A 26,927-nucleotide genomic window follows, 5' to 3' on the forward strand; every position below is an offset into this window, starting at 1 on the left:
TTTCCCGAACTTTCTGAAATGTACTTAATGTTTGAGAATATTTTAGAAGGTTGTGTGGAATGTTTGATGAAAACCAGTTTTGACCACAATACTGGTCAAACCTAAATAAGTGGGTTTTTTGTCAACCCTATTATAAATCTGCTTGTCCATTTCAAAAGCAAAAAAATTGTAGGTAGTACCTGCTTTACTTATAAAATAAAAATGTATTCTGCTTTATGTGTAGAAATCACAAAAGAATTATGACTATGAGATTTTTGGTTAGACAACCTGGTTTGTATTCACTAGCTGATCTAGATTTAGTCAGCCAAATGTCATTTGTTCATAGTACTTAGCTAATTGGAATATCAGTTTTCAGCCTTTTAGTGCATGTGTTTTGGAATTAATGTTCCACCATTAGCAGATATTTGTCAGGAATTCCAGCATTTACTCATCTAAAGAGAGTCTATAATGCGGGGTTTCAAATAACCAAAACTTTATAGCTAAACTAATAAGAAATCAGGAAATAATTTTTAATAATCAAATTGTCTTTAATTATCAAATTGATTCAGAAATACATACTTGAGAAAGCATTTTAACTGCAGGATTTGTCAAATATATTTTGGTTCAACTTCTGTAAAAACCAGAAACTTTTTTTTTCTGTTCGCAGAAAATTCTGTCATTGCATGAATTAATAGACAACCATCAAACTTCTGGATCATGGTGTACATGTAAGAGATCTAGCAGGTGCCACAGCTCAGTTTGTGGCTGAGAAGCCCAATTCAGGAGTGACACAGTTTGTTATAAGTTTCACATATCCATGTGTTGTTTGAATTGGAGTCCGAGCTTACTGTTGACACTAGATTTTAGGAACCCAGCCCTTTATACCTTTGTTCCGGGCAAGCACAACCCTCAGACCAATCACAACACCAGCCAATTGATAATAGGCGAATTTATTCACACAGAATAAGAACAGAAAAGCAACAATGCAAACAATCAAACAATTTTATATCTACCGATCCTAGGGCTGTCATCAGAGTCAAAGTACTCCAAAAGGTCCAAAGGTCGGGATGCAGACTCCATTCTGAGGCTCTTTCTTAGGTGTCAGCAATCTGGAGGTGGGATGCCGAGGCCCAAAGCCCTCCTCCAGTGGGGTGTATGAAACAAGCTGCTGGTATGCCCTTGGTCAATGGTGGCCTCAGGGACCCTTCCTGGGGGATGGGATGGGAACCCCTCTCAGGGAATGAGATGTAGAGGAACAGGGAGGAAGAAGTGGGACAAGAAGGAACAGGGAGGGATGAACAAAGGGATGGGAGGGACCCTTTGTTAATCTCAAGTCTCTGCTTTTGTATTCTCCCCCCTTGATGACTCATGATGACTCTTCATCTGTGGCTGTCTCTGGTTGGCTGTCCATCTGTGGTCACACATCCACATAGCCTTCTTTGCCTTCTCCTAATTTGGGCTGTTCCCCCAAAACCAGGACTTAGGCCCCTCTGCTCTCTGAGGCCTTGTTGTTGGTGTCACTTATCTTCTGTTTGGGACAGTATGGTGCATACTTCTTTGCTTCCTAATCTGTGTCCCCTTGTTGTGTCAGACAGCCTGTGTGCCTTGAAGGCTCAGATTTCATGTTATAGTATGCCCCCTCCCCCCCCCCCAATTCTCAGGCTGTGTCTATTAGGCCTGGGCTAAGCAGCTAGTATTAACTTTGGATTTGGACTCGGCTGATTTGGGGGACAGTGATTTGATTTGATGATTCAAATCACTGTCCTGAATCAATTTGGCTGAATCTGATTCGGAGATTCAGCCACTACCAACTCTGAATCAAACAGGCCCTATCCCCTGCTCAACCCCAGTGCCCCAGCTCTTTTAAAAAAAAAAAAAAAAAAAAAAGCTCACCAGCTCCTGCCCTGTGTGAGGAGGCTCTACCATGGGGCTCCCAGAAGCCTGGATAGTCACCATAGCAGCTGGTGAATGTAAAGCTTATTGGGTTTTTTTAAGAGCTGAGATGTTGGGGCCAGGCAGGGCTCTCATTGACGGGGCTGGGAAAGTGGGCAGGGATCTGGAGGCTCTCAGGGGAGCTGGGGGAGCAGGCAGGGGAGGGGGCCTGCTGGAGGTCCCCCCCCATGGTCCCTGTCCCCCTCCCCTGCCCCCTACTTACCTGCACAGAGTCCAGGTCCAGCTCCCTGCAGTGGCAAATGGGGACTGCCCAAATCTCCAAATCTTTCTCAGAATGTTTTCTAAATAGATTTGGAGACCTTGAATGGAATTGGACCTTTTTATTGGTCTCCCAATTCAATTTGGAGATTTGGCCAAATCAGATCAGCACCTGAAGCTTCGTACAGCCCTAATGTCCATCCATTGGCCTTGTTGTGCTAGACAGCCCACCTGCTTTCAAGACCATGAGAAGCTGAGTGCACATCTCCCAAGCTCTTAAAAATCCAGTTAACCCCTGCTGCCCATCTTGAACCCTTATAATTCATATATCTATACCTATAAGCCAATTCCCCAAAAAACAGACCTTTAAATACTGTTTTCAAGCCAACATTTACAGCACGCTTTCTTCTTTCTCACTTTGGTTCCATCCTCTGGATCAAAGCTGCTTCATATTGGGCCTGCACCCAGTGCCAGATGTTCCCCCCATATCAGATAAGATTCTACATGTTTCTCCCAGCTTTCTACACTGATGCTGAACGACTTCCTATCTTTTTGCATGCATCATGATGTCATCATAGAGAGCAACCCTGTTTTCTAGAGCTGTCTTGAATCTCTCTGTACAAAATATTCTTGGGTATACGGTCCCCTCCCATTCTTCTGACATAGCATAGCCATTGCAACCTCCTGTTCTTGATAGTGGTTTCTAAGTATGTCAGTTCTGTGCACTCCAGCACCTCTGTGTTCAGCATTTTGTCTTCCTACTTTATTTTTAGGATCTTCTGCAGAATATGTAGATCATCAAATAAATATTATTTATACAAAATGAGTACTAATGTACTCATTAGACATGAAGTTTTATGTATTTTGAAAATAGCTGACTTAGATCTAAGTGTCAATGAATTGCTGATATAATTAATAATTTAAAGGATATCTCTCTCATACTTTAAAGCTCATGCTTTGAATATATTATTCAGTGAATACTGTTGTAACAAGAATCAGTTACTTATTTGATTAGAGATTTGAATGATGATATTTGACTCAAATGTGGCAAAGATGGGAGAAATAAAGCCACTTAAATGCTATCTGTTGTATGTGACTTAAACTGGCTTATCTGTAACTAGCAAATTCTTAGTCCAGTAAAAAACATTGCTTTTTTCACTGAAAAATAACTTAAATACAGCTGGTATTCAAAAAGGAAAAACTTCTAGGATGGACTGTGACCATTTTAAGCATCTGTTTGGTAGGTGCTGATAAATCCAGATTGGCCTTGTGAGCCCCTCCATTTAAGCTTCAGCCCACCTAGGATCCTTTTAGTCAGTGGGAAGGGCTAAGCAGCTCTGAAGGATGATATAAGAGTGCTGAGGCGCACACAATTGGCGAGCAGGAAACACTAGATGTAGGAGTGTGTCTGTACTACACCTCTCAGTAGCATAGATACCTGACTAAGGCTGCACATTTAACAACCTTTATCTACTGGAGATGTAGAGTGACCTGTAGGTGAGCACTAAGGGGGTGTGAAGCAGGCCTTATTCAATTCGGATTTGGATTGTTGATATAATTATTAACGATTTTAGGGGACGCTGATTTGATTCGTTGATTTGGATCGCTGTCCCAATTTGATTCAGCCGAATCTGAAGATTCGATGCTGATTTGGAGAACTAGCAATTTGACCATAGACACAGCTTTAAATGTGTTTTTTCTACATACCTCGAGATACCAGGCATGGCTTGTGAACACTGAGATGGTAGGGTGGATAGAGCATCCCACAGGAGCACAGCAGTGGACCTGAAGTACTTCTGGTCCACTTCTGGGTTTGCCCCACACACATACACACACACACCCTCCCCCCTCCAGCTGGGCAGTTGGCTGCAAGGGAACCCCAGGTACCCCGGCAGGCCCAGAAGGCACTAGTTGCTCAGCAGGGGGGGAAGGGTCCTCCACACGCTTTGCAGTGGATTGGAAGTGCTTCTGGTCCACTTCTGGGTCTGCCGCTGAGTGCATGAGGGATGGCCCCTGCGCTTCCTTAGGACACTCCTCCATCCGCCCCACCAGCTCAGTGTTCATGAGCCGCATGATGCCTTGAGGTGTGTAGAAAAATGTAAAGCTGTGTCTACGTGCAAATCGTTGAATCTGTCCGAATCGATTTGGAGGGTTCCAACTCAATTTGGAGAGATTAAAGGGTTTCCTGTTTCAATTCAGATTCGAAGATTCGGCCACCAAATCGAATCAGCAACCGAAGCTTCGCACAGCTCTAGTGGGCACCTCAGTGACTGGTGTTGGTAGTACCCATCTGTTGGCTAATAGCTGAGTTGTTAGAGTTGTTATCCAAGTGGTGGGAGATCCAGGTTCTAGGCCCTTACAAGCTCCAGTCCCTAGTGTCAGACTGTTTATGCATTTGATGTTAGATAGGCATTGGTTAAAGAAACAACAGTGGCGGCAAAGACTGCTAGACAGCTCAGTCTATAACATGGTGGTTAGAGTGCTGTCCTGGAAAGTAGGAGTTATAAAGTTTGAATCCCCTCAGTCTAAGAGCATAGAAGCCAGATCTCCAAGTTCTTAGGTGAATGCTCTAATCCACAGGCTGTAAACATTTTGGAGCAGGGAGCCATTTCAGGGGAGTTTAGCTCCGAGTGTTTCCAACCTGGCTGATGCCATCGGCACTGCTGCAGGTTCAGCCACTGTTTCACACTGCAGCGCCACTACCATCACTTCTCCCTGCTGCCTGAAGAAGCTGTGCCACTGAAACACTACCAAAGCCCCTGGGGTCCACAGGGCTGATAAAATGAGTGTGCAAGCCATAGGTTGCCACCCCCTGCTCTAATATATAAGTGATTATGCAAAATAATCAGTAGTCTGCTACCCAAAAAGTGGACACCTTCAACACTAATATTTTCAAGTGAGAGTGATAATGGTGGTACTTTCGTACTGAGTTAATTGTTGCCAGTGTGAGTTAAGCATTCTCTGTGGTACCTAACAGATGGGGTTTTGCTGGACATGGGCAGAGATTATTAGCTGCTTTTCCAGCTCCAGTCTGGATTGCAGTGGAGCTTATTTAGGAGCTAAGCACCTAGCTGATCAATTTGGATCATTTCTGAGCATGTTAAGAAACCTGTGTCTAGGGGTGATTTTACACATGATCCTGACAGCTGCAAGTGCTTTTAATTAGCAAGCCATGCTAATTGAAAGCATGTGTGTGTTGTATGAATCAGCAGCGCCATGCGTCCCCCTCACTGAGAAAATGGTGGCAGGGCGCTTTGAACTAAAGCACATCTAATGTGTTTTATTTCAAAGTGCACCACTGCCATTTTCTCAGTGCAGAGATGCACTGTGCGACTGATACACTTGACATGTGAGGCTGCCAGAGCCCATCAATTTACACGCTCCAGCAGACTTGATTAATTGAGTCTGCTCCAACGTGCTGACTCCCCACATGTGTAAGTGCCCTAGATGGCAAGAAACTTTCTCAGGCCAAAATGGAGGCATCTAATGGAGATGGGTACCTAAATGGTTTTACAGCTGCTGGAGAAGGATTGCTCAATCATTTGTTGTGACTTTTTTTTTGTTGACTGATTTGGATCTGCTGCCTATTGCTAATAAAGTGAAGAACATGACAGGTAACTTATGAGATTGAGCATAAATATAGAAAGGTTGGCAGACAGTACAAGAAAAAGGCTTGGTTGATTTCTTATTTATATTTATTAAAAGTACTTTTTTCTGATCTAAGAGTTAGTTATTTCTGATGAATTACTTTCCTAGGTAGTATGCTAGGTCTAAAGATGTACCGTGTTTTGTTCCAGAGCGTAGTCCAGTCCATGAAAGATGTTTATGGGATTAATCTCTCAGATGTTCCTTCAGAGGATGATCTCTCAATATATACAAGGTAAAATACTTCTCTGTGGTCAACAATAACAGGTAGACAAATGCAATATGTGAAAAATGCTTTCTTTTCTTCACAGAACTTATTTTAATGGATTAAAATGCCTTCTTTAGAGGTAATTGGAAGATGGCTTTCTTACCGATTACCGAAAACTGAGATGTTTTCTTCAAAATCTAGATTTTTGGCTAAATTTCAGATCATCCTTAAGTTACGTCTGTAGTTTTAACTTGGAAGAGGTAACATTCTTGAAGTACAAAATTGTTGGTTTTCACAGTGAGACCTGAGATAGATAGTTAGAGGTGCAACGATATATCAGATTTTGACCAGTGTAACTGATAATGTCACTGATTAAATGCCACATCTATGCATGTAGCCGGGAATGCAGCCTGGCAGCTTGGAGACCAGCATCCAGCCAGTATGTCTGGGGGAGGAAGGGGCATTAGAGGGAGGTGGAGATTGAGGCCCCCATAGCGAGGAAGGGAGTGGGGCTGGGGCAGGGACAGGTGCTGTCCAGTTGGGGCAGTGTGGAGTGTGGGACAGAGCCAGGGGTGGCTTGTCTGGGGGGGTGTGGTGGGGTAGGGGTGGCAGCTCCTAGCCACTGTGCAGACCTAAGGGTAGCTATGGGGTGCTACAAAAAATTTGCGGGTGGCTGTAGCCCACCCTGTAGCCACCCTTACCAGCACCACTGCTGTTCACCCTGCCTGCCCCAAGCGCAGCCCTGACCCAGTCTCCGGCCCCAGGCCCACAGTGAGCACCCACCCTCCCTCCATGCACAAATCTGGGGGACATGCCTCCCCTGGGGGTGCACGCAGTGGCGAGGAGCTGCTCCCCCTTCCATGCCCCCTGGATGAGCTGCCTGTGCCCTGTCCCCCACCCCAGCTGGGAAGTGCCTGCCCCTGCCCCAGCCCCATTCCCTCCTTCACCATAGGGGCCTACATCTGTCCTCTCCCCCAAGCCCCTTTCCCCCACAGATTTACTAGCCAGATGCTGGTCTCCAAGCTGCGGGGCTACATATCAGCAATTGGATTGGTATTGGCTGATACGGCTGGTTAAAAATTGGCCATCAGTTTCAGCCAAAAAAATCTTCATCAGTGCACACCTATAAATGATTATTAAAACTGGCATGTGGACTACAAGCAGAAGCAGCAGGAAGATTGAACAAAGTAGAATAACTAGTATTAACAGTGGCTTAAATGATAGAAATACTTCTTCAAGCAAGTTACCAAGAGATGATTGAAACCCAAAATGACTATGATACCCTTATGATGAGTCGGTGAAGTAGCTACTGCATAGCCTACTATATATGTCACCATTTTAAGAAGGAATGTAGCCTCCACTTCATGAAAGCACTTATGTGACTGTTTATTCAGGAGACTATTTAAGCATATGCTAGAGTATTGTCCTGAACTGAAGTGGTTTTTTTGAATTGGGATATTTGTCTCAGTAAATTATAGTGAAGAAAAACAGGAGAAAAGGAAGCAATATTAGAAATTAGTCAGGAAAGTTAAAGGACCAAATTAAAACTTTTTTCTGCTTTGGAAAGGTTTGTATTTCTGTTGCCAAGAGAGCAGTTGCTTTTGCAGATACCAAGTGTGCAAATCAATTATGCTAGCCTAGTAAATCAATATTTCAAACACCTGTTTGAGCTTTAGAATTGACAAACATGAGGCATAAGAAATCTACGCCTCACAAAAATTTTAGACATATATGTTTTTCAAGCAAATTACTACAAGCCACGAATTGAATGTAGTTAATATTTATTTTGCTTTCTAATATGTAATGGTAGGTTAATTTTATTATCCTGTGTTTCAATGAAATATTTTTGAATTGGGCAGGAATATTTAATGTATTATACATTTCTGTTCATATGAGGGTCCATTTTATACTAACCAACTAAAAGAATTTTAAGAAATGAGTGTTTTGTACTGATAAAATAGATGCTAATTTTAGCATCCTGGAAAATTGGAGTATTTCCCAAGTCAATTGTCCAGGATCACCTCTTTATCTTATGTTAAAATGGCATGCCTTCATCAAGAGCCCTGAAGTTCCCAATTCTTTAAAATGAATCACATTTTCTTTGCATAATCTATTATACTCTGACTTGTATTTTAATAAGCAGTTAGCATAACGGTTCTGTAAATTAACACCTTCTTAACTTTTGCCCACTTTTGATACTGGGAAGTTTGCAAGATCCAAACATACAATGACGCTCCTTATCTCTCTAGTCTCTTGATTAGTGTTTAGTTTAGTTGGTTGGTTAGTTGGGTTCTTAGATGTATGGGTTGTCCTCCCAAAGAGAGAGTCAGAATAGCTTACAATAAGTGACAAAATAATTTTCAAAAGCAAATAGGATATAAAACAAGAATGCCATAAAAATATCCCAGATTAGCTGTGCTTGCTAAATCCCTACCCAGGCAGGAAGGTCCCAAGAACTGCAAGATGTCCAGAGTCAGGCTCTGGCAGGTCTCAATGGGGAGGGTGTTCCAGATTTGAGGAATGACTACTCAGAATGGCCTTCCTCATGTTTTTGTCATGCTGGTCATGCAGATAGTTATATCTATAATTTAAGAATAACTATTAATTCTTTCACAAAATAATTACTATTCACTCCAGTTTTGGGTTGTGTTTTTTTTTTCTTTTAATCATGGAATGGAGCCATACAACAAAATTAAGAGCCAGGTGAAGTCAAAGGATCTTTTGCTATTGACGTCACTGGGTCCAGAATGTCATCACTTATAGCAGAAATGGCCAGTTTTCTACAGAATATTGGATAATTCAAAAGTCAACCAAAACTATTTTCTTAAATCCAGAATGTCTGTTTTTTGTCAAACTGCAGTTGCTGTATAACCGTATTAGCTAAAAGCCTTTGTTCCCATTTAGTTATTCTTCATTGATCTATTTTTCAGTTTGTTTTCTCCATCATTCCAATAGTAGTCTCCAGCACTGGAATTAAAATTGAAAACTAAAAAGCCAAACTTTGTAATAAATTTCTCTTAGTTTTCTGCGTAATTGATTTAGACATAACAATGTTTCTAAATGTGCATGCAGCAGGCTATTTTATCATCTCATTTTATTCATATATTCATAAATGTTGGGGTTGGAAGGGACCTCAGTAAGTCATTGAGTCTGACCCCCTGCCCTGGGCAGGAAAGAGCTCTGGGGTCAGACAGTCCTAGCTAGGTGCTTGTCCAGTCTCCTCTCTAAGCCCCCCCAGGGTAGGGGAGGGCACCACCTCCCTTGGAAGCCCATTCTAGAATCTGGCAACCTTTACTGTGAAGAAGTTCAACCTAATGTCCAACCTAAATCTACTCTCCGTCAATTTGTGGCCATTGTTCCTAGTTACTCCAGGGGGTGTGCTAGTAAATAGAGCATCTCCTATTCCCTGCTGCCCTCCCCGATGAATTTTTAGAATCACAGAATCAATCAATGAGTCAGAAGGGACCTAGACAGATCATCGAGTCCAACCCCCTGCCATGGGCAGGAAGGAGCACTGCGGGTGGGAGGGGTCGTAAGACCCTAGCCAGGAGCCTATCCAGTCTCCTCTTGAACATTTCCAGGGAAGGTGAGAGCACTACCTCTCTGGGAAGCCTATTCCAGGCTCCGGCCACCCTTATAGTGAAGTAGTTCTTCCTAATATCTAACCTAAACCTATCTTCCCTCAGCTTGTGCCCATTGTTCCTGGTGACTCCAAGGGGGGCCCTGGTGAACAGACTTTCCACAAGTCCCTGCTGGTGGCCCCTGATAAGGTTGTAGGCAGCCACAAGATCCCCCCTCAGTCTCCTCTTGCAGAGACTGAAAAGATTCAGGTCCCTCAGCCTCTTCTCATAGGGCTGGCCACAGAGGCCCTCAACCATACGAGTGGCCCTCCTCTGGACCCTCTCCAGGTTCTCCATGTCCCTCTATAGGTAGCCACAAGATCACCTCTCAGCCTTCTCTTGCAAAGGCTGAAGAGATCTGTGTCCCTCAGTCTCTCCTCGTAGGGCCTTGCCTGCAGGCCTCTGACCATATGAGTAGCCCTCCTCTGAACACTGTCGAGAAGATTCTCTGCATCCCTCTTGAAGTGTGGTGCCCAAAACTGGACTCAGTACTCCAACCGCAGCCTGACCAATGCTGCATAGAGGAGAAGCATCACCTCCCTGGACCTGTTTGTCATGCATCGGATAATACATGATAAAGTGCAGTTAGCCTTGTTGATCACTTCATCACATTGACTTATGTTCATCTATGACTCCAAGATCCCTTTCCGCCACTGTGTGCTGCTGAAAAGGTCATCCCCCAGCCTATAAGTGTGTTGGTGGTTCTTTTTACCCAGGTGCAGCACTTTGCACTTGCCTTTGTTGAACTGAATCCTATTTTATTCTTCCCATTTTTCCAACCTGTCCAGATCCACCTGAATCCCCCCTCTGGTGTGTTACCTTTCCCCATAATTTGAACTTGGACAAGGATGTGTCAAGCACCCTGTCCAAGTCACTGATGAAGGCATTGAATAGCATCAATCCAAGGACTGAGCCTTGTGGGACTCCACTGCCCACATCTTTTTCAGGTCAATATCAACCCGTTCATGGCCACTTTCTGGGTGCGACCCGTAAGCCAATTTGCCACCCACCTGACCTTGTAATCATCTACATCACAGCCTATCACTTTATTTATGAGAACAGAAGGAGATACTGTATCAAAGTCCTTCTTAAAGTCTGGGTAGATAACATCTACCTTGACTCCTGCATCCAAGCATTTTGTGATGTGGTCATAAAGAGAAGGTTAGTCAGGTAGGATCTACCTGCAGTGAATCCTTGCTGATTTCCTTTAAGCATTATTTCCCCTGCTGGGCTCCCACAAACGTGATCCTTAATGATTTTTCCCAGAGTTTTCCCAAGGATAGAGGTGAGACTAACTGGCCTGTAGTTTCGTGGTTCCTCCCTCCTCCCCTTCTTGAAAATAGGGACCACACTGGCTCTTTCCCAATCCTTGGGGACCTGACCAGGGCACCACAAGTGCTCAAACAGCTGTGCCAGCACCTCTGCTATGACACTGGCCAGTTCCTTCAGCACCTTTGTATGAAGTTCATCTGGGCTGCTGATTTGAACACATCCAGTCCATCCAAGTGCCCCTTCACTAAGTCTGTGCTAACAGGTGGTGGGCTCCTGTGTCTGTCTATGATCAGTTTGGGAGATTTGTCTTCGTCTGTGTCTAGGAATATAGATGCAAAGAACTAATTGAAAAGCTCAGCTTTGTCCCCACCTCTCTGTCACCAATTGCCCTAGTTTGTTCTGTAGAGGTCCTATGCTACCCTGCACCTTCCTTTTGCTCCTTATATATCTGAAGAAGGACTTTTTGTTGTCCTTCATTTTTGTCACCAGCCTAAGTTCTAATCTTGCTTTGGCCTTCCTAACTGATGGCCTGCAAGTGTGAGCCAAAGAGGTATAATGTACTTTCCACAGCCTGTATTTTGCCTTTAGGCTTTCCTGGACTTCTCTTTTCAGCCAAGAGTGCTTCTTTGGCGCCTTTTCCCCCTTTTATGCACAATGGGATTGTCTCCTGCGCCCATAGGATCGCTTCCTTGAGGAATGACCACCCTTTCTGGACCCCATTTCACCAATGCTCTTGAGTTTTAATGCCTCACTAACTAATCTAGTTCAGTTCATCCTGTAGTGCCAGTTCTGCTTACCAAAAATAGCCCACTAGGCACTCATATTCCATGCCTGGCTCCATACCAATGAACCAGGCTTATTACCCATTCCTACTATACCGTAAAATTCTTTGGAAACCTTAACTAGAACAAAATTGTAAGAAGCAAGGAAAAAGACAGGTCTTCAGCTTGTTTTTTTAAAAGCATGCTCTGGTTTAGATGACTGCACATTTTCTTATGTATATAGGACTGGAGAAATGGAAAGAAGTATACAGATGATATTCTTTTGTAAAGACCTGGCGTTAGTCATGCGTATATAGGACCCTGAAAACAGAAAAAAAAGTTAAAGCCACATAAAAAAGTATTCATATAATGGAAAAGTACATGATGAAGCATACTGTATTCTTCTTGCATACAACAAATACCTTTTCCCTCCAAAACGAGTGTGTTTCCTAACAGGAGAAGCTGATTTTCTTACAGGTATAGAACCACCCTGTTTTAATTCCTGCTGTGCAGGAAGGGTTGCTTTGCTGAGAGAGTCAACTGACTTAATCATAGGGCCTCTCCACATGTGCAGGCATGATGGGATCTAACATGCGATCCACACAATCACACTTCCTGCTATGCTACACATGCATGGCAGGAGGCATGATTGTGGGATTGTGACCTTATTGCTGGTGTAGGGGGAGCAGGTTTGCATAGCTTGGAGCCCCCTCAGCTGACAGTGCTCTCAGCCATGTGAGTATCTGGTACATTCCCTGGGCTGGCAGATCACACTCCATATACCCCCACAGCTGGGAGATCGCAGCTGCACCCTGTGATTGCTGGGACCCAGCATCCCACAGCTGTGGACATGGTGTCTTGGCAGCTGTGGGGCACTGCTAGGGCCCAGAGTATGCAGCTGTCTGGCACTGCCAGGGCTCAGAGTTCCCTTAGCTATGGGACTCCTATCCCTGGCTGTGCTTGGTGCCCTGCTGTAGCTGGGAGCCTGGTCAACTGATGGGGTTCCCAGTCTCAGGGGCATTCCCTGCTACATGTGCAAATTAAAGCAAATTAAACCAGCTATCAAGTTATTATGTATTTTCCAGCAATAACTTTATAGCTCATAAAACTTGTTGTGGTGCAGTTGTTAATTTGCACATGTAGTGATCTAAATTAACCTGGTTAATTGCATGATACAGGTAACATGTAGAGGGGGCCATAGAGTCATAGAAAAGTAGGGCTGGAATAGACCTTCAAAGGTCATCTAGTCCAGCCTCCCACCAGAGACATGATCATGATCATGGTTGCCAGTGTGGGTATCAGCCCAGCCCCACAAAGGAGAAAAAATTAACCCTCAAGGGAATATAAGTTCCCTAAGGCGCTCTGCTTTAAAGCACTTTAATACTTGATTTGACAAGGGTTAATTTTTGCGCAATTGGCCATTTTAGAAGCACTCTGCAGCCGCTCACTTGTGTTATGTCACACATGCACATGTTGCATCATGGCTTTCAAGGGCCCGATTGCACAAGAAATGTAACTTGTGTAAGCACCATAAGTGTACCATCAGATGTGCATTTGAAGCACTTTTGAGGGTCATTTCTGAAGCACTTCTTCAACTATGAACATCTATACTCTCACTGAATGTAGTGCTTCAGAGGCACTTGCAAGTGTCTTTAGGTCTGTCTATGGCCTAAAGAACTCAAGTCTGTCATATATGATAAAATTTACTTTGAGTTCCTTTCCACTTTCCCTGTGTAGCAACTTGCTTACTTCATTCATTCATTCATTCATTCATTCATTCATTCATTGCCAGGGGGGATCCCAGCATGTGTTTCTATCTTAAATTCCTTCTTACAAGTTTTGGGAACCAGGAAGAATCTTCTACTCTGAAAGTATTAATTAAGTAGGAGAAAGACAGACAGCTTGATCTGTGATGTGGCTCCCTTTCTCCACAGGCCTGAGAGGTGGTGGAATCTCCATCCATGGAAGTTTTTAAGGCCCAGCTTGACAAAGCCCTGGCTAGAATGATTTAGTTGTGAATGGTCCTGCTTTGAGCAGGGGGTTGGACTAGATGGCCCCCTGAGGTCCCTTCCAGCCCTAATTTTCTATGATTCTATCTGCCATCAGGAGGAAATGGAGTTGAAGCGGATGAATAGGGCTATCAGCTTTTTAGAGATCTGCCAGTCAAGAGAGAAATTAAGTTTGGGATCACATTAATTGCATGCAACTGAAGCCAACTTACCATCTCTCTTCCTGGATTTTTTCAAAAGTTCCCATGCCACCTGACTTCTTCTGAAGTGATGCAGGTGCTCTTCTTTCTCCCTCTCCAGGACATAGATAGTAGGCAGCTCATACTATGAAAGCAGTACATCATTCCAACTATCTTCTTTTGCTGATAGTCCTGCCTTCTCTGCCTGTGAAATAGCAAGCAACACCTACAAATGGACACACCTTGTTCTAGGTGAGGGGAGTCAAACTTACAGTCTACAAGCCAAATCTGGCCCATGGGGGTGGGTCATCTGGCTTTTAGGGCTTCTTGCCACAGCTGCCAGAGATGCCGTGTTGGCTCAGTCACTACACAAAGTAAGTACTCTCTTACCCCCTTTCCTGCTGCTGAATTAGCTGTTTTCAGCCACTGATGATGATGAAAATTGGTGGCAGTCAGTGGCAGAAGTGAGTGGTTGCATTGTTAACTCCTGCATGCTGATAGGGAATGTCTTGCCAACTGATTTTTGAGTTCAACATCTCTGTTGTAGATAATGCAAAGGAGTCCTCCTACCTAAAGCTTTAAGCATATGCTTTTTTCCCCCTTAGAATAGGCCAAGATTGATCCATTACTCAGCAAAAGCTTCACTTTTTGCACATCATTTTTATTGACTCATTAAAGTTATTATAAGTAGTTTTCTTACTCTGTCCTCCTGTCCACTGCTGTTCACAGGTTTGTTCAGTTGGGACAGAGTCGGCATAAACAAGACATGATCAGCCATCAGCTTTGTTCAAAACACTCCCTAGATGGGGTTATAAAACTGTAAGTACTGCTTGTTCTTGTCATTCTTATTTTTTTTCTGTGGGTCCCTCATCTGACTCAATTCCTCAGAGTCTAACATCATCCTTGAAAACTCATTGGATAAATTTATAATATGAAAACATCTTGAATGCCACAAATATTTTGTAATTCTTCTACCTTCATTACCTGTACTGAAATGAGGGCTGTGCAAAATGTTGCCAGCCGTTTTGTTTCGACGCTGTTTTGACTCATTTCAGGCTCAAAACCGGGAAATTGAAACGAAACAGAGAGCTTCAAAACAGCCTCAAAACAAAACGAGGCAAGTTGAAACATTAGAAATGTTTTAAACATTTTGAGTTTTGAAGCACAAGCTGGGCTTGCCTGCAGGGAAGCAAACTAAAGTAAGGAGAGGGAGGGGGAAGGGGGGGAAGGGGTGCTCTCATTGACTGTGTAGCTGGCCAGTGACTGTCACCGTTCCCTGAGGTCCCTTCCAATTCCAGTGCTCTGGGGGAGGGACGGAAAAACTGCATAAAAAGCAGCATTGTTTTGCCTGTCAGCAGCCAGAGGTGCAGGGCCCTAGAACCCAGACTCCCCCTGCACCTATCTTTGAAAGCTGGCAGGTTTTGTGGCCTCAGCAGGGGCTAGCATGCCTGCAGTTTTTACCCTGCTGCGCCTTAACATACACACAGTGTCACCCATACCACAAGTTTTGCTTGTCCACAGCTTGAGGTGCAGTTTCCCCCAAACCCCTGCACCTATCTCCTTGAAACTTGGCAGGCTTTGTGGCCTCAGCAAGGGCTAGCATGCCTGCAGTTTTGACCCTGTTGTGGCTTAACACATACACATAATATGAGTTTGGTTTCAAGACTTTGAGGTGCAATTTCCCCCAAACCCCTGCACCTATCTCCTTGAAACTTGGCAGGCTTCATGCCCTCAGAAGGGACTATCATTCCTGCAGATCAGACCAGAAATGACAAAGATACAGGCTGTTTTGAGCTTCCCCATTATAGCCTATGGGGGAAACTGTTTTGACGAAACAAAATGGAACAGCAGTTTTGATTTGAAACAAAACGCTGTTCCGTCGAAATGCAAGTTGAAATGGAATGGTGCTGTTTCGCACAGCCCTACTGAACACAAGGTTCAAACACTAAATACAGTGGCAACCTATATAAATACTCCATCAGATGCTCAAGCTGTTTGTTTTCCTCTGAAATAGGCAACACATTTATACCTTTTCTGTCAGTAAAATCTCATTGCATTTCACTGTTAAAGGGAATTATTTAAATTATGAGAATAAAACAAGATGTGCCCTTCCAAGGCTGTGATTTAGTTTTCAAATGAAAATTTGTTTCAAATATATTCTTTTTATGGTAAGAAAATCTAGTGTTACTACTCACTATAATGTTTGAATATTTTAAGCTACTAATTGAAAGTAAATTAAGCCCTTCCAGCTTGTCTCATTGCTTGCCCGCATCTTGTGAACCCCTTCATCATTTGCCTCTAGTTTGATGCATAACTCCTTTAACTCACAGTGCAAATGGCTACTGAGAATAACTTCCAGGTACTTTTGTTTTACAGTGCTGGTCCATTGTGCTAGCTATCTTTGGGCCTGTGCGCAAGGGATTTTCTATTAGTTTACTCTGTCTTTTGGTTTCCTGTGGTTAAGGACAATAATTAGGTAGTAACCTTAAACCAGTGTGGGCCCAGTGTAGCAAACTTGCATTTTCTGTGTATTATAAGAAAATAATAGGATAAGGAAAATAGTCAGAGGTTGTTAATCTTCACAAGTTATACCTTGACGGGCATAGACATTAATAGAAACCAATGGGAAAAATATGGAATCCTACTTATAAAGTTAATGTTGGAATTATGTTGGAAGCTTGATTGTAAAATTTTGCAGTGTCGTGCTACCCATTTCACTTGCCCCATTTGTAAAATAGGATGCAGCACCTCTCGAGTGAAAAGCCTTTCTTATATTGAGGTCAAAAAACAGAGCTTGCTTTTGAATATAAGTGTCTAAACTGTGCAGTAGCCTACTTGCTGGCAGCAGGATTTTAATATGAAGTTGTTTGTCCAAATTATATTCAGTTTTATTTTATGCTGGTAGTGTAGTTGTGATCAGTAAACCAGTCAGTTTATTAAATAACTTTATCATAATCATCATTATATTTTGTAGTTATACATGACATGACATGGTATTGTTGTACACTTTAACTACTTTTTTAGGTTGGGAGTAAAAAAAAACTTGACGAAAGCATTTTATTTAATATATTCTAGCAGACCTGCAAAAGAAAAAAAAAGGTACAGGTTTGTGTATAGAAACGAGTCTTTAAAATATATTATTCATTAAAAGTACAGTGGTTGCAAATGGTAAGATTTGCTCCTAATAAAATTTGAGATGGCAAATGACATTTGGAAAATAAGGACATTTGTCAAAAATTAAAGTAGCTACAACCGTTCTATTGCAGTATTGGTGCCATAAGCATTAAAAATTGAGTTAGCTGCCCATCTCCCCAAATGCAGTGCTGGCATAAAAATCATGAGATTTTTCAAAATAGTGTATCTTTGGATTTTTTTATTTTCTTGTTTTTATGTTCTTTAGAAGTCCATTCCTCAGTGAAATATAATGCCTTTGTACATTTGACAGTGAGAATGAAAGCACCTAGGGAGACATTAAGAATATTTTTCAAACATTGGCTTTCTTAAGTCAAATTATACTGTATTTACTTAAATTTGAGATGAGGTTTATTTCCTGCTCCCCCCCAGTCATCCTTAGGTGGGAGGGGGGACAGACACTTACCTTGGACTCAAACCTGGGGCAGGTAGAGGCTCAGCTCTGGCTTTGTCCCCAGGGCAAAATGGCTTGTTTGATCTGGGAGGGGGCATGTGACTTGGGGAGTGCAGGGGAGAGTGCTGGGGGAGGGGGGACCTACAGTCTGGCCCCCTCGCCACCCTCTGCCTGCTGTACCTGTGCTTACCCCCACACATGCACACTGCTCCCCACTGCAGCCTGTCTTCCCCCCACCACCTGCTGCTCCTTTCTTCTCCCTTCCTTCCCCTCCCCTTACCTTCTACTCCAGCTCTGTTCCCTCCAGCCCCAATCTGGTCTGGTCGGGAGCTGCTGCCACTTCTTCCCTGGGCTGGGGCTGCACCAGGACAGTGCTACTGTTGACTGCCCTGGAGGAGCAGAGCTGCAGCAGAAGGTAAGGGGGGAGGTGGATGGGCAAAGGGTCGGGGGACAGGCAGCGGGTGATGGGCACAGGCGCTGGGTAGATGGGGAGCAGGAAGTGGGGAGGCAGGCTGCAGGATGGAAGGCAGGGAGTTGGGGCCAGTAGGCACAGACAGGGGGCAAGGGGTTGGGGGACAGGCTGCAGGAAGAGACAGGGAGTGAGGTGCCAGGCAAAGGCGTAGGTGGCAAGGGGGCATGTGGCCGGGGGGGGGGAGTGCAGAGTGGACCTCAAGGATTGCCTTTCCTCTGCTGGTTATATCAAGTATCTGAACACTCCCAAGATGAGGTAAAATTTTGTATGTTCAAATTCTTCATGAATATATCTTGAATGAAGAAAACCAGAGAAAATTAAACATTTCTTATTAAAAAATATATCTCGTGTTATTATCCTATATGGATAGTTTGTGATTGTTCTTTGGAGGAAAATTGTAACTAATCATTATTGTAAAGCATGCTTTTTACTTTTGGAAGGAGGCAGTAGATTCCCAAAAGGAAACTAAATGTTGAATTGCTGGTCTGAGGAAGGAGCAGCTTTTGTTCAGGGAGTGCTAACCTCCTAGAGCACACAGTAGAAAATTATTAAGAGCTTATCCAAGGCCCAGATCTAATTAGCTAGATAAGGAGCAGGTTGAGAGAGAGCGGCAGTTCTTAAAAACAGTCCGTAATTGCAGAAAGGTAACTGAGGACAAGAGAGGACAAATTGAGTAAAGCAAGGCTTACATCTTGTAGACCATGCAGTATTCCTAGAGAGAAAATGAAATTCTAACATATTTCATAGTAAAACTGTTCTCAGGTGTTTTCTTGCATCCAAATGCTATAGTGTGTTTTATTTGGAAGTGGTTGGGATATTGGAGTGTTAAGTGTTTTGAAAGGCAAGTGCAATAAGATCAGCCTAAGATGAGAGAGTTATCTACCTTCAGTTTACAAGTGGAATGTTTTGCAGACACAAATGTAAGATCAAATTAAAATTTGTCTTTTGAAAACTCACTCTCTCAAAAATATTTGAACTAAAAAATAGCTATTGTAAAAGAGTTAAACCTAACCATTATGGAATTCTAATATATAACTAAATGTAGTTCTTCAGACAGGCCTGTCCTTTCAAGAAACTTGTCCACCATTGTGTTATTATATTTAGGAGTTGTATTGTATTTTACTGTTTGAAGATTGATCTCTCACTAGCAAAAGTATTCTTTATATACTGTAAGGTTCTTTTAGGGTATTTTCTGTGTGTGCATCTTCTTTCTTGTGTAATTCAGTTCTTATGTCAGTAGCTTATTAATCCAATTTGCCCCTCTGTTCATGAGAGAATCAAATCATCCTGAATTGTACAGAAGTTTTGACATGTACACTAAGGACAAAGAAGGAACCACCAAAATAGTTAGACACTGTCTTCATAGTGTTTGAAGGGTCTTGTGCCCTGAGACAACACGACGAGATATATGTAATTCTTTTTTGCTTGATGAGGCAATAGAAGGAAAAAGAGAGTCTTGTCCATTATTTAGCTGCCATTAATTGCCACTTCCTTAGTCCTTGCAGCTTCCTAAATAGCTTCTGAATTGTATAGAAAAAAAGATTCCATATAATTCAGTTAAGAAAATTACGAGCATATTAGTAAAAGCTGAAGTACAAAAGCTGTTCCAAAACCAGATCAAGGAACTTGACACACAGATCCCAAGAATAAGAATCCTGCAAGATAATATCTTCAAAGAAACAGGCATACAAATATGCAATTTTCTTTTTTGCTTCTGTCAGAAGTAGTGATTTGAAAGCACAAAAGCTGAAAGGTTTGTTCATTATGCCATTATATAAAAATATTATGGACAAATGAAACAAATTGTCTTTTCAAAGCTGAGGAATTGTAATGACTCCAAAAACAAATATTTTGTAACTGAATATAGCTGCAGTGTTCAGAGTAATACTTTATTAAATATAAAGTTTTGTGCATATCACGGTAATATGTTCTAATGATCAAAAGAAACATTTTGTAGCAGTTGATGCAATTTAAAAGAAAGTTCTCAAAATTTTCCTTATCATATAAACTTTACTGCCTTTATTGTTGAACTTCACAACTCCTAACTGTACTAATAAAGAGATGTATGCTGTTTTTACTTTCTCTAGATTAAGGAAGTTTGTTACTCTGGAGCTTTCTAACATGACAAAAGTAATCAAATGGTAAGCAAGTAAATCTATTTAAGGAAGGACATCTTAAAACTCTTACTTGCCCATCGTTTTGCATATCAGAGGAAAGTAGAATAAATAAATACTGTGTTTACTTAAATATAATGATGTGTCCCACCCCCCCCAATCAACATAGTAGAAAAAAGTCCTTCGTCTTACATTCGCATACAAGGAAACTTCGTTGTCTATCATTAAACTGCTGCTAAAAGCTGCATGTACTCAGTAATGGAAAACTTACTAGCATGAACGCTGTGTGCCCCCAGAGGCTGGGGGCACACAGCAACCACCCACAGAGCGCACCTGAGCCTTCTGAATAAAACTGCTCCACTCCATCATTAGCTGTCCCTAGGACTGTTTAGGTTCAACTAGGCTGTGGGCATCCAGCTTTCAACTTGCCAGTGCAGAGGGAGCCTGGGATTTCAGGCTGTCTCTGCACTGATAAGTAGAAATGGGAGCATTAAGACCTGTTCTTTGATCCCAAAATTGCATGTCCTGCCATGTGTGTCCCATCATGCCGTTAAATGAGAATGTGTCGGGTAAAAAAGATTTTTTTATTCTGTGGTTACTGTGGATCTTTGCATATATTCTCTTATCTGCCCGCACCCCCACCACCCCATTCATATTGTTAGAGGCCTGTGTTACCTAGATGCTGTTCTGGTTAAACTGAGCAGGTGCAGTCCCAGTGAGCACTGGTATTGAAATGGTATTTCAAGTCTTGCACCTGAAGGGCATTTGTGCATCCAAAGTGGAATATTTTGAAGAACCACAATAACAATAGGGTGAGTAGCTTTTCATTTGCAGTTGTGAACAATGCATGAAAAATATTTAAATGACTAAGAGGAAAGTATGACTTGTCTTAAAAAAATTAAGTCCTATTAAGAGCTATGAATTAGCATTTAGTTGTAGAAAAAATTGCACCAACAAGCAGAATTAAGGTACATTTACCTCTATCTTCATTTTTTTTATTCTTACGAACAAAAGCGGAGGCTAAACGCACTGAGAGCACTACAGCTCTATGCACACTGAGAGTACTTAATAAAAGTAGCTTGGCATGCTGTGAGATCTGTGAGGAACACAGCTAATTAAATGGATCAGGGTGTCAGTATGTCAGCTTCCAGATTTATAGTTTAAAAAAAAGAGAAAAATAATTGCAGTACATATTTATGTAAACTGTTTTTAGGACACCAGAATATTATCTGAAACACCAGATCAAATTTAAGGTCAGAGAGACTTTCTGTTGGGCAGAATTCCTGCATGAGAGCTGTGCATCACTTAATCGTATTGTCAGGATGTAAATCTCAAGGGGAGCATTACTCTAGGCCTCTTTACACAGTTTGTCTTTCACACTGTCCCATAGCTTCAAACCCCTTAGTGAGTAAGGCACATGATACCAAAGAGACCTGGCTCGTGTTCAGTGACTTGCTTTGGGAACTCAGTCCTCAAAGCAACAGATGAGGTAGTTCAAGACAAAAATGTCATTTTTCAGAGCTAATTCTGAAATTTACTACTCCAATTAGGCCTTCCCACAAAGCAAAGCCAAACTACCATTTACTGAAATATATAAACTTATTATATAAGTGACATTGCATAATCCATAGAAACCTGGGGATGGGAAAGAGAAGGTGCTTTGACTTGTTGATATGAACTATTTTGTATAGGTCTGGAATGTGCGACCCAACCTATGTTCATGGGAGCAGTAACAAGAAGTAGATAGAAAGGGAGTATAGAAGAGAGGCTGTAGCAGCTGTGTGGTTGAAACCATCCTGTACATCCTGTGCACAGCTCAGTTAAGAACCTTGCCATTCTAAAATCAAAATCAGATCGTTGCTATTTTAAAATCAAATGGTTGTGATTCATTCCTTTTTCTTATTTCATCTACAAGGATCTGTTTTGCAGATGTTACTGCTTTATTTACAAGCAAAGACCTACAAATAAATATTTTTTCTAACTACTGTATGGTATGCTCAGGAATAAGTAATATATGTTTTGTGGGGAGTGAATTAGCATGATGGCATACTATATCATGAGGAAATAATTTGTTTGAATGACCCCATCTTGGCAGGAGTCTTATTGTTACTTCCCTCACTAATCTTACTTCCCTATTATAAAACAAGTAATAGGGAAGCTCTACACATTTTTGATCTCTAAGGAAAACAGTAAAAGGAAAGAACTTGTGCATTTGTGGTCTCATGCTGTCCTTGGAACCTTCTTTTTTCGAGGCACTCGGTCATGGGAGACACAAATTGCTAGGTGCCACGTAAGTTCTTCAGTCTACTCAGCTGTGAATCTTGTTTTCATTACATTTTGTTTTCATTACATCTTAAAATATAGCAATGAAAAACAGTCATCAGAGTGTATATAATTCATTGAAATAACCTAATTACCTTGAAAAATGTTACTTCAGTTTTCAGAGTGATCATCTTGTTTCTTCCACACATCCTATTTTTAATGTATATGGGTTAGTACCATGCTTCATTTCTTGAAGGGGCAGAGATTAAAATCTACTTTTGTTTGCTGAGTAAACATGGCATATTACTACTGCTTCATGGTTACGTTAAAGATGTGATTATTATTGAACTTGTCAATTCTCGGTCAGTTAAAGTCCTGTCAGTTGCTAAGTTTTCTTCTGTTGTTAAGAGTTAAAAGAAGTAGATTGACTAAATATTCTTAAAATGATGAAATATGTTTACTTTTAATGTTGGATTTATGATAGGAGAATCATCTGAATGGTCTCTTGATTCTTGTACACCTAGTGAATAGAAGAAAAATGAATTTAACTCCTGCACAGGTGGCTCTTCAGTAACTATAGTACCTGGGCTAAACTCAAAATCATCTGATTGTAAGCAAGGAGAATTCCATGGGAAACTGTCTTTTCAAGAGCTAAATCAAGAGTTAGTCATTTTTTCCTTCCAGTAAATGCCCAGGCTAACTAGTTTCTGCGAGGAACTTTTAGATTAATAGTTTGTAGGTTGGATGATTTTGCCTGTGGTATGAGCAGAGCAGTAGGGTACCATGTCTCTTACTTTTGTCCTACTCTTGTTTTTGGAAAAATCAGGCAACATGGAAACATTTATGGTGGCTTTTTGATGGCTCAGTGATCCTTGTTTCTTTAAACTGTAGTGCATCATACAGACTTCTCCTTGGAAACTGCCCCTCAGGTCATAATTTCTACTCACAGTCCTGACAGTTTCTCCAGCTTTGAGCATTATGTCCAGTGGATCGTAGCAGAGACCATACTTAACTATAGATTTCCCAAAGGAATTGTCATTCCTGGTGAAGACATAACGCCATAAAAAGAAGATGACTATGACAGACAACTCCTAATCAGTATGTTTCCTGTGTCAAGGGCACCTTTGCAATGACCTCATCAGTTATAATCCTTTAATTTTATTTTCATAGATGGGTGATAGAGCAGCAGGTATCTCCTGAGAAATTCACCAGTGAAGTTGTGTATAACGTATTCTCATTCATCATGGCACTATTGCAAAATACTAAGCATATTTAATAGATTAGCTCTTCACACAAATTGTCTTATTTAATGAAAGCCCTTTACTCATTTTACTAATTGGAAAAAATGAGTATTGTCCAAACCTTTGGAACTTAATGTGGGGTTATTAATCAGCAATGGCGTGCATGAACTTGCAGTTATTCAAATATGTCTTTTTAGCATGCTGATAAAGATAGGTGGAAAATTGAAATTTAGTTTGCTCAGTGCTTAAAATGAAACACTTTGCTATATAGTTGCCATCACATCTAAGAGAAATGGCTGTTGACTCATTAAGGCTCGAGAAATGTCAGCTCTTTAGAAGCAAAGCAATAAGTGAGGTATCAAATTTGTTCACTGTTTGCCTTGTTAGTTAATAATTACTACTGTACTTGGAGCAGTTATATACAGCAAAAACACTAGGTTGTGTGGTCTTTTATGGTATTTAAAAATAATACTGGGTAAGTTAGTTTGGTGTAACTACAGTATATGACATTAGCCCTGTAAGACCATAAAGGACAAATTTTCAAACTCTGAGTTTAGAGGTAAGCACATAACTGAATTGTCTCTGAAAATTAAACTACTTAGGCATCACAACATGGTGCTAACTAGGCATCACGTTCTAGAAATCTGTCTTAATCTTTCATAAGAGTCTAGAAAGACATTGCATTGGTAAAGGTGGGTAAAATATCAGATACTTTAGTAAACTTCCATAGAAGTTATATACCATATTTACTCAAGTCTTGTCTTAAAATCAGATGTGGGTGGTAGGCAGGCAGCTGCTGTGGCTTGGGCCCTAGCTCCTGTCTGAGGTTGGAGCCATAGCCACAGCTGCTGCTGCCCCTTCCCCCCCAACCTTGACTGCTGTTGTACCCCACCATCCCCCCCAGCAACATCTTCCCCCTCTTGCAGCCTCTGTTCCCCAGCCTGCCCCTTTCCCTCCCCCCACCTTACTTTTTGTTCAGTGCTAGCAGACTGTCTGTGCTATGTGAAGCCTGCATGGCTGCTATGGGTTCAGGCTGGGGCCATGCTCAGTGTCCCAGGTTAGAACAGGGATGGATCCTGCCAATGCGGAGCAAGGTATGGGGAGGGGAGAGGGGGGAAGCAGAGGCTGAGAGGGAGGGCCTAGAGGGAGGTCAGGCACAAGCAGGGGGCAAGCTGTTTGGCCTCCCCACACCACTTCCCCCCTCCCACACACACACACGGTCTGTACCCCACCCCTGCAGTGGTGGGCATGATGAATTAGAGATGACCCTCCAGTAATTAGATTTTATACATGGAAATTTCAACAAATGTATACATTTTCTATGTATAGAATTTAATTATTGGGGAGTTGTCTTAAATTAAGGGTCATCTTAGATTTGAGTAAACATGGTACATTCATATATTATTCCATTCAGATTCCTCCAAAATAAATTACTGAGTTGATTGATACTGTGGCAGAGAGTCTTTTGTATCAAATATCATGTAGGATTTGGTTAAAAAAAAATAGAAGTGAAAAAGAGAGAGAGCAAGAGAGATGAAAACTGGAAAGTGTTCTCTTTCCCTGATAAAATTCGGAACACATTAGTGAAACTCATTCATCCCTATGTGATGTCATAAAATGATTAGATTAAAAAGTAAAAACAAAGGCTAAGTATAGACATTCAAAAAAGCCCCTGGTCGAAGCACTTCACTTAAAGTGGTATAAGTTGGAGCACATTCTGACTGAACAGATGTGCACGGTTCAGTGGGGGAACTTAGTGCCTGCCTACCCTAGCCAAGGCCAGCAGGTGGGTGGGCACTTCCTCACGCCTCCTGGGAGGCTGCAGGAGCAGGCCGTTCTTGGCTGTGACCCCTGTTAGCAGTGCCCTTTGGGGGTGAGGGAACCAAGCCAGGTCCCTGCAGCAGGATTGTGGGGGGGAGGGCTACATTGCCCCTTGCCCCAGCCTCTTGAAAGCAGCAGTCAGCAGCTACAGCAGAGCTTTCCGGCCCCATGTCTTGATGTACCAGGAACTGGGGTTGGGGAGCCCCTGTGCCCTGCAAACACAGACTGACCCTCACAACCCCTGAGCCTGCAAGCTGTAGGGGCCCCTCATTGCAAAGGGATTCCTTTCATTCCCTTGACCACAGTTTCCAGCATGGCGAAAAGCTGAAGCAGCCCTGCTTTGCAGCTGCCAAGTTGCTCTGGAGGCTAAATGGAGCCCTCCTGCCATGCAGACCCAGCCTGACCCCTCTCCCTGAGCTCCAAGCCAGCAAACTGTGGGGGGGACTTCATGGCAGGGGGGCTCCACTTACCCATCCCCATCTGCTTGAGCAACCTGGCAGCTAAAGCTGGAAGCATACAGCACAGGACTACTCCAGCTTTTTCCTGTGCTGGGAACTGCAGTGGGGAGGGGGGAGGCAGAAGAGGAAGGGAGCCTCCATGTAGTATGGACCCAGCCTGGCTCACCACTGAGCCAGCAAGCTATGGAGGAGGCTTCCCTTCCCCAACTCTTCCCCAGCCACTGCTGACTGTTGCCAGCTGGCAGAGGGGCAGGGCTGTGGAGAGGGGCAACTCTGGCAGTGGCCAGAGCCGTGCTGGGAAAGAGATCCCCAACTCCTTCCCCTGCAGCACCCCCCTGGCTGGGCTGTGGTATACTGCAAGGCCAGGGTAGCTGTGGGGTCAGAAACCCACCTTCCCCAATCCTCCTTCTCTGCCACCCAGGCTGTGGGTGGGACTGGGATTAAAGGCTGTCACTGGCTCAGGTCAGTGACAGCTGAGGGGGCCAGGCTAGCCCAGCATTTGGGGAGAGCGAACAAGCTCTGCCGAAGACTGGAGCAACCTGCGCAACCCTCCTGGGATGGTAGCAATTGCACTCTAAGCTAACCCTGGATGGGATCTGGCATAGGTGTTTGATGCAGCAGTTTTACAGAATCCATCTAGGGTTAAGTTAGAGCACAAACTACTATTTTTAAAGCAAATTGTGCTGTGAATATCTGTTCTGTTACAGCTGTAAAGCACTTTCTGAGGTTTTTAAAGCACATTAGGTACAATGTCTGTTCCTAGCCAAAAACTGTAGCACAAAAAAGACTTAAATGATTATATTCTTATTTTTCCATATTTAGAGGTGCACTGATATATTGGTTGCATATCAGATTGGCACCAATGAAAGGAGAATTAACATTATTGGCAATAGGCTTTTTTTGGCCGGTGTAGGTGATATTGTTACTGATAAATGCTGTGTGCTTGTGCGCAGCTGCAGCATGCATGCAGCCAGGAACATAGGTGGGCAATGCAGAGAGCAGTGTCCTGCCAGTAAGTCTGTGGGAGAGAAGGGGTGTGGGGGTGCAGATCGAGACCCCCCACAGTGAGGGAGGGAGTGGGGCAGGGGTTGGGGCAGGGGCAGCCAATGTGGTGAATGCAACCCCAATAAACAGGACAGACCTGCGGGC

The 26,927-nt window shown here is 42.7% G+C and overlaps 1 protein-coding gene across 1 annotated transcript in view; it reads left to right on the forward strand.

Moving 5' to 3' along the window:
* Positions 1 to 26,927, forward strand: part of FIG4 (FIG4 phosphoinositide 5-phosphatase) — a 124,587-nt gene that overhangs the window by 85,454 nt on the left and 12,206 nt on the right. Inside the window, exons 21-22 of the mRNA XM_019537892.1 lie at positions 5,928 to 6,010; positions 14,554 to 14,643. Of these exons, the coding sequence (XP_019393437.1) occupies positions 5,928 to 6,010; positions 14,554 to 14,643 (173 nt within the window). The remainder of the gene's footprint in view (positions 1 to 5,927; positions 6,011 to 14,553; positions 14,644 to 26,927) is intronic.

This window comes from Crocodylus porosus, unplaced genomic scaffold (assembly GCF_001723895.1).
Source record: "Crocodylus porosus isolate Cpor-Errol unplaced genomic scaffold, CroPor_comp1, whole genome shotgun sequence".
NCBI lineage: Eukaryota > Metazoa > Chordata > Crocodylia > Crocodylidae > Crocodylus > Crocodylus porosus.